This window comes from Anneissia japonica, unplaced genomic scaffold (assembly GCF_011630105.1).
Source record: "Anneissia japonica isolate Jap-2015-1 unplaced genomic scaffold, ASM1163010v1 scaffold1507_len60031_cov179, whole genome shotgun sequence".
NCBI classification, from domain to species: domain Eukaryota; kingdom Metazoa; phylum Echinodermata; class Crinoidea; order Comatulida; family Comatulidae; genus Anneissia; species Anneissia japonica.
In genome coordinates this window covers 50,947-59,741 of record NW_022711100.1, presented here as the reverse complement: position 1 = coordinate 59,741, position 8,795 = coordinate 50,947, and the positions used below count along the sequence as shown (strand labels likewise).

General features: G+C 35.1%; 1 protein-coding gene across 1 annotated transcript in view; it reads left to right on the top strand.

Moving 5' to 3' along the window:
• Positions 1-2,317: 2,317 nt before the first annotated feature.
• LOC117107320 (rac GTPase-activating protein 1-like) overlaps positions 2,318-8,795 on the top strand; it is a 52,128-nt gene continuing 45,650 nt past the window's right edge. Inside the window, exons 1-6 of the mRNA XM_033248965.1 lie at positions 2,318-2,470; positions 4,601-4,703; positions 5,287-5,428; positions 6,471-6,531; positions 7,309-7,382; positions 8,687-8,690. Of these exons, the coding sequence (XP_033104856.1) occupies positions 4,619-4,703; positions 5,287-5,428; positions 6,471-6,531; positions 7,309-7,382; positions 8,687-8,690 (366 nt within the window). The 5' untranslated portion in view covers positions 2,318-2,470; positions 4,601-4,618. The remainder of the gene's footprint in view (positions 2,471-4,600; positions 4,704-5,286; positions 5,429-6,470; positions 6,532-7,308; positions 7,383-8,686; positions 8,691-8,795) is intronic.

The following is an 8,795-nucleotide window of genomic DNA, read 5'->3' as shown; positions in this document are numbered from 1 at the left end:
TTAATATTTTTTTTAAACCTTTTTTATTTTCATTTTTTTAAATTTATAAAATATACGGACTCAATATCAATAATTGTACCGTAAGAGTAGCAGTAACATTGTATATTGTACAGTAATGATTGGCCAATAAAAGGGCATATTGTTTTTAACACGATGATATATTCTGCCTATACAACTGTAAAATAGTAATTAACCTGTAAAATAAAAATGTAAGTAGAATTATAAGAATCTTCTTACATGCCAACTGCATATTTTAGTCATAAGCATGTACTCATCATAATATGTAAACTTCCTTTTTTTTCTTTTTTTAAAATAAAATAATATATTAGTATTATTACGACCAATACTCCGTCATTTATCCGAAATAACAATACAAATTCACTAATACTACTCGTTAATAATAAGATCGTTGCACCCATAAAATCGATCTAGTGGGTTTCTGAGATGGTTACAAGATGTTTAAACAATTGCGTTTTTACTTCGTTTTGGTCCGGAAAATACGTACCGCACTTAGAAAAGTGAACAGACGAAATTCATGAGTCATGCGTAATTGTTATTCTTTCCATTCGCTTGTAAAAGTGGGGTTTTAATTATAGAAGATTAGTGACAAGTGGGGGGGGGGGGACAATCGATACCATGGCCCCCTGCCCACTTTGTCCCCCTGTCCCCACCAATCGACGCCCATGCTCTGACCACAAGCAATCAAGACAAGACTAGACAAGAACGACTCGCTCGACACTAAAATTTTAGTTTATTAGTTTATTTACAAACATTCAAATACCTCTGACCGCAAGCAATCAAGGAAAGACTAGACCATGGAGGAATATTTATTCCTCCATGACTAGAAAAGAACAAACCCGCGCGACACGAAAAGTTTAGTGTATTATACAAACGTTAAGACCGCTACACAACGGCCTTTGCTTCGAGATTTGAGCAGGAAGGCAAGGCAAAAGCAGCTTTCTTAGCTACGTTTTTTGTCCGCTGATCGGTTAAAAAACGTATTTCATTTTTATTTTATCACTGAAAAACTACTACTGTAAAATGTTTAGCCCATAAATATGACGTGTGTGAAGAAAACATTAAACAATATTTTAATTTTGACCTTCAAAAAGCAGTTAAAAAGATAATGGCTATGAAATTTTAGGGGGGGGGCCTAAAGCCTGTTAAGCCCCCCCCCTCTAAATCTGCCCCTGCCTGCAGACACTTTCTCTTGAACAAGTCATTTTCTGTTGAAACCACTAATGATATAACCACTATTATTGACTTCATCTTAACACATAACAATTTTATGTTTAATAATCAGTACTTTTTACAAACACAAGGTACAGCCATGGGCACTAAAATGGCCCCTAGTTACGCCAACATATTTATGGCCGAACTTGAATGTGCACAAACTAATTTCTTCCTTTGATCTCAAACCTTTGCATTTTTATAGATACATTGACGATATTTTTTTCATTTGGCCTCACGGTTTTGACAACCTTACTAAATTCGTCACTCACTGTAACAACTTTCACCCCTTATCAAATTTACTATGGAACACTCTAACACTTCTATCCCCTTTCTTGACGTTAATGTTTCCATTTCAGGCAACAGTATCTCCACATCTCTCTATTCTAAACCCACCGATAATCACACATATCTAAACTTTCATTCTTGTAGCTGTTTTTTAGATCCAGCCGTACGGGGCGCCCCATTGTTTGTATTCCCACCATGCATTTCGGTGGAACCCTTTTTTTTTTTTTTATCTGTGGTGTGCATAGAGATATAATAAGAATACTAGAGCGCTAACAGCAATGTATTCGATGTTCGAAATACGCAGAGCTGTGTGTGTGTACCATGCAAGATGGCTGCCATAGATTCGGCCAATCAAATTTCGCCTGAGCGCTATCATTTTCAATGGCGCCCTCAATTTACACCGGAAGTTCAGTACAGCTATGTTTGAAACTCGAGCGTTGCGGTGTATGGGTGTAATGTACACGATTTTAATTTGTTTTAAATATTTGAATAAGATGCTCTACCTGGCCTCTTTTTGGCTACGACAGTTTAATAATTTGTCATTATCAAAACTAATTATCATTAATGAAATAATATTCAGTCAGAGGGCTTATTTATGGTAATAATATGTATACTAAGCCTGAAGGCGGCGCTTTCCTATGGCAGCCATCTTGGGTGGTACACATACACAACTCTGCATTGCTCCGCCATCTTGTCAGCACTCTAGTTGTTTAATAGCTCTATGGTGGTGTGACGCCTTTGAAACACGTACGTACACGAGGGCGTTGTTCAGGTCAAAGTTCAGCACAAAACATCTTGATTGGCTGCTCTAATATTTGAATAGCTCTTGTGTCGCGTCGACTGCGAAAATCAAATTATCTGCTGTGTGTGCGTAAACTGTCACGTAGCTAGCCTAGGCCACCTATTTTTTGTGTAACTTCTGTAAAAAAGAAGATTAGAAGATTTTGCTCGGGTATGTTCAGCTAAGCTATGATTGTATATTTTTATTATAATAATATATAGGCCTAGCCTAGGCCCTTCCTAGTGCTAAAAACGGATATTATTGCCCAGTAAAATAGTATGCTAGCCTAGCCTAAAGTACTAACTAGGCCCGAGGGCCTACTACTAATACTAGGGGTAGGGCCCGAGGGCTGGGCCTAGCCTAGGCCCTAGCCCACCTATCTAGGCCTGGCCTTTAGGCTAGGCTGTGGTGGGGGGCCTAGCCTAGCGCCCTAGGCCTAGTTAAGTAGGCCTCGGCCCTAGCCTAGCTAGGCCTAGACATCATAGCCTAAGGCTATGGCTATCCTACTAGGGCCTATATGGCTATGCCTAGCTCCCGCCAGGCCTAGATAGACCTAACCTAGGCTACAGTAGGATAGGGCCCTGGGCCTAGGCTAGAGTAGTAGTAGTAGTACTGTAGTCCTGTGGATCGGACAGTGGCTCAAATTCAGCTTCAATTTTTCCAGCGATAATTACCTATCTCCATATAGCCTATCTATACAGCGATGATAGAGATTGCAGAGTGTGCAACGAAACCTGAAACTTGTACCGTGATGACGTCACAGCCTTACTTAGGCTTCAATGAACATCGGCTTAGATTAAAATATTATTAAAAATCATTTTAAAAATATTTCTGTTTAAAATTATTAATAACTTTGACCATGTTAAGAATGTTTACATCTTTTATAATCAGGAATTCAAATGACTATATCTTTGTTATTCTTTAAGCGTAGACCTATGTTTTTCATGTTCATCACATTTTATTACATTGTAAATTTAGTATTGACAGATCCCATGTTTGAAATCCGTTTGTGTCCTGAAAATAAAAGTTCATTATACATAAAAATCTGAACTGATAACATATAATAAATATCAATTTAATCTAATTCAATTATGTCATGTACGTACAAAAATGTTTCAATCTGTAATCAATCTGTAAACAAATCAAACTTTAATCAACCAGGGCCAAGAAGACTACGAGAAATAAAAAATATTCCATTTATTATAATTTTTTTAGTACAAGTCTGATAATTATGTACATTGATTTCTCTTTATTTCCAAACACTTGTCTCATTCTGATCAAAATTTTTAACATGTCCAAAATTTAAAATCGACCCCAGCGTACGTCTGCGTACCCCAACGACTAGCTAACGAATACAACGTATTACGAACGTGTCACAAACGAATGTCAACTTACGCCGAACGTAAACCAATATTTTGATAAACGTTGGCTCTATACAGGGGCTTTACGCCTGTTACCGTCAGTGTGCTTTTATTACCCAGTAATGCACTGCGCATGGTTTGTTTGTTTGTTTGTTTTCCACATGAACGTACTGTCTGTACATCGTGATTCATGAATGAAGTGAGTCCGTAAAAAATGTTTTATTTTACACCAAGCAACTGTGAGGTACTCATCCCAATTTTACACTTTGGTAAATTTTAAATAAGTAAAACTTTCTGGTTTTATTAAGTTTACACATACACTTAATTTAGGTGTCCAAGATCAATCAAATCAGTAGTGAAAATGCCCAGATTGCACAAGCTACATGGAGCTTTACTCACTTTTGATATTTGCGTTGTTCCATTTAATATTTACTTTTTTGTTTATAATCTTAGACTTTAACGGGTAAAATGGGACCATTTTTACAATGCAATAGACTTTACAGTAAGCCCTACTTACTGTGCTTTAATTGCTATTTAGTCCAAAGAAACATAGATTCCCAAAAGATTGTTTTGCATGTATTTGGGATACGATAAACATGTCAGGTATTGCAAAAATCACTCAATGATATTTTTTCTGATAAAAACACATAGTATTGAAATAGCAATGCCATAGCCACTGTTACTTGGGGATCAGAACTAAATGCTGAACCTCAATTTAAGTACATTTGGTCATGGCCAACTCAATAATGTTTTCATTTGGCGTTTACCACAGTGCCCTTGTTTCTGACTAAATTCTTATTATGCAGTAGGCCAGCTTATGCCAAGAAGAATCAGAATCTGAATATTGAATAATTGTGTTTGTGTAAGTAGTGCATAGGTCTACAGTACTGTAAGCAAATTTTAAAATACAATGGATGATTAAAACATTTTAATTTTTCAGGTATAATACTTTATAAGGATGACAAAACATCATAAATCGATTTTAGCTGTGGTGGATGAGATAGTCTCTTATTCATCAGTATGTTCTACAAGTGATGAATCAGGTTAGAATTACATCTACACTAATTTTGCTTTTTTTATATTTTTAACATTTTGCTCTATGTGTATTTTTACATAAACAATTATCTATGTAAAAAGCCACAAGAAACATGAGTAGGTTTATTTTCCAGTGCATTATTTATCATGCATAGTAATAGCTACCCAGTACTCTCAACTCATAATCTAATTGTGACCCACCATAAAACCAAACAGAGAAATAGTGACTCAGGGTTTCTATTTAGAATTTTTATAGTAATTTAATGATGACATGAATAAAAGACATTTATGTTCATGTAGGTACATCCCGCAAAGTAGCTAATGGTCCATAAGCGCAGGGTAACAGGGGCGGTATGAACCAGTACATTGGGGTAACCCTCTACTTGGCTCGAAAGATGTACTGAGTTCCTTAAAGTGCACATGAGCCAATTGTGTACACTGAGAAGACACGTTCCACCAGCAGAACCACAGACGAGCGTACCATTTGAACCAGCACCAATATTATGGCTGGTTGCAGTGCCTCTTCCTTAACCGCTTGGCCATTCGACTCACTCAATCTAAATCCATTGTTGTGCACAATTATTTTTAAAGAATTTTTGAAGTTTGCAAGAAATCAGGAAGATTGTCGGCTGAAATGGTTGAAGTCAGAAGAAGCAAATCGTATGTTACAAGAACGTATTTTTCAACTACAAGCAGAGAAAGAGGCATTAGATGTAAAATTGAAACATGCAAGGTAACTGTATCACATTGATGATCAAAGATTTTTGTTTAGAGTACATCAAGAAAAGAGTAGGTACAGTATCTATAGTGTTTTTCCTGCTAAGCATTCTAATCATAATTTTTTGGTGGCATTTTATGTAATGTTGTCTCAAAAGTTTAAACAACTTGGTGCACAAACGTTGCTAAGATTTTAAAAAATGGGTGTGGCAAATGTTTTGTTACACATTGTGTGACATGATGTATCTTGCTGGTATACCCAATTTTATTCTGAAATATTACAGAAAAATGTTTTCACACAGAACCATGTAATACCTATGTATTAGATTGATAAAATTTAGTTAATAATAATAAACATATGAATAAGAATTTTGTTATGAGAGATGATGCTACTGTTATTTTGTATGTCTAAATAAGGAAATACTGGTTGAGTGCCAGTGGATTTACTAAGTCAAAATCTGGCCTAAAAACATATTCTTGCTTGTATGAAATAAAAATTATATATCATAAACTCTTTCTTTATAATTAATCTGTGTACAGTAGGTGTGAAAAGTTACATAATTGTTTTAATCTACCTTTTGGTTTCAAAGCTTTTAGTGCACAATTTTTTCAGTTACAAGCATTATTATTAGTAGCCTGGTTCTCAAGAGAGCCCTAGTGTCCGGATCGGGAGCTAACCGATAGCGCCAACCGTTAGCACTAACCGTTGGCACCTACGTGAGAACGCCTGATCGGTTAGCGCTGACTGTTAGCGGTATCTGGATACGCTAATAGTTAGCAAGCGCTATCGGTTAGCAAGTTGAGGGCATTTCTATCATCAACCAATCACACGTACGTGTTTACAATTTCCAGTTTCTTATTGGCCAGTGATTCGATCATCATATTGTTGGTATCCGGATCAGGATTTTCTAGCATGGACGCACGGCATCTAACGGTTAGCAGGATCCGGATCCTGCTAACCGTTAGCTGCTGTGTGTGAAGAACATAGCCAACATGAATGATAAATGTATAGCATTTTACATTAAAGCAGTATTTGTTAATCATGTTGTGTGTTACAGAAATCAAATTGACATAGAGATGCAGAGAAGAAGGAAAGCAGAAACTGGACAAGAGGAACTGGTAATTGATTTTGTATTAAAAATTTACAAATCTAGATTCACATAGGCCTACTGTAAAAAGATATGCCAAGGCCAAAAATATTTGTTGCATTGCCCAAGAAGTGGCATTTGGAGAAGAAATTTACAAATCTTGATTCACATATCCCTACTATAAAAAATTATCCCATGGCTAAAAATTTTCTTTGCATTGCTCAAGCAATGACATTTGGAGATGGGTGGGAAGGGATAAACATAAAAATAAAATGCCTCATCAATGCCTAAATTTAACAAGAGGTACTGGTAATTGATTTTGTATTCAAAATTTAGAAATCTTGATTCACATAGATTGATTATTGTTGCTGTGTTTGGTACTGTAGTATTCAAAATGCCAATTGTTTACAAGTGCTTATGAATAGATAGGTAAAATTTTGCTTTCAGTTGATATTAACCCTTATCATGTCGTAGGCGCAATAGTGACAGCGAAAAATTTACTGTTAAATGCCCTAGGCGCACTAGTGTGACACATTCTCTATACTGTCTATATATCATTCTGATGCTCATTTGTTTTTGTATCCGGGTTACTTACTCTTTGAACTTCTCAAATAAACAAAAATCTTTACAACTTTTATTGAAAAATATTTTATAAATCAAACAAAAAAGTCAACTTATTTTTGAAAGTTTCACTATGGCCGCGCAGCTGCGATATACTGTGGAACGAGCCATACATGATGTTTTTGATGATAATAGTTTGGATAGAGACCAGGAACATTTTTGTGTAATTATAATTGTGTTTCTGTAGGCTAGTGAGAGTGATGAGAGTGATGGTTATGATGGGGAAGAAGCTAATATCGCCGGTGGTGCAGCGGGGACGAGGTAGGACTAGGGCCTAGCCGAGGCCTAGACGAAGTTAGGCCTAGCCTAGCCTATACAAAGAACTAGGCCAAATTGGATGGCGGAAACGGAACATTTCCCTGATTGTAAAACAATTTTTTTACAAACCAGTATCACATATAGAATATATGTGCTATGAGAATTATTTTTTTTATAATAGTTTCTTGTTTAGAGTTCAAAAAATATGTGAAAATTCCATTTAAAGAGAGATACTAATTTCTGCTGTGTAATTATGTAGTTTTGTAAAAGTAATTTGGCATGCTAGAATGTCATGCACCAGCGATTTTCAGCATGATAAGGGTTAAGATTTATGATAAGTATATACAGTATTAAGTACTCTTGACTGAAGAAGACTCAATGCCATTTGGGATACAAAATTACAGTATCATGATTTTCAAATGTTTAAAAGGTTACACTCCTCAATATCTCACATCAAATTTTATCTTCAACAATAGTACTTATACTGAAGGAACACGTAGCCAAACAAATAACAATCTATTCATCCCAACTTGGATGGTCAAGGAAAATGGACTTTCCTTTACCGGGCAACAAAAATGTGGAATGAACTTCCTAATGAATTAGAAATTAACTTTCAAAATATGTCGTTGCATTCATTCCGAAACAATATTACTACATAATGTATTTCATTGACTCTTCTCTTGCTTGCTTTATATTTTTTGTGTGTATTTATATATTTATATTCTTTTAATTCTTTGTATTGTAAAGTGTACCACTTTTAAAAAACAGTGTAATAGTACTGAAAGTGCCTGCAGTATAAAGAAAGAATAAATAAATTTTAAAATAAATAAATAGGCCTACTGAAAAAATTATGCCAAAGCCAAAAGTATTTGTTACATTTCCCAAGAAATGTTATTTGGAGTTGGAAAATATAAACATTAAAAAAAAAAAAAGTAGGCCTCATTTCATTTCCTTTCATTTATTCGTCTCAAATTTCATCTCAATTGGCAATAAAGGAAACAGCAAAGAACAAGCACAGACAATATGAGACAAGACACCCCAAAAGTGAACTTAATCACTGTCAAGTGGGGGCCCTTTACAAGAAATAACCAAATGCTTACAGAATATACATTTAAAAAAGTTATATAAACATTAAAAGTTAAAAATTTAAGAAGTTCAATAGTAAAATAGGCATAATTTAAAAGATTTAAAGTATTAACATTTTCAGATGATTAAAATAAAATTTACTTTAAAATTTAAATGTAAAATGCTTAAAAGGTATATTAAAAAAATTATAATAAAAGCAATTAGGCTGTTCATCTCCATAGTCAGGTCGGCTAACAGAGAAGAAAGTTAACAATTGTAAAAATTCTATAGTAAAACTAGATTTGAACTCGTCACTGAGGACGAGTTAGGTGATCCGCCGCACTTTGACCC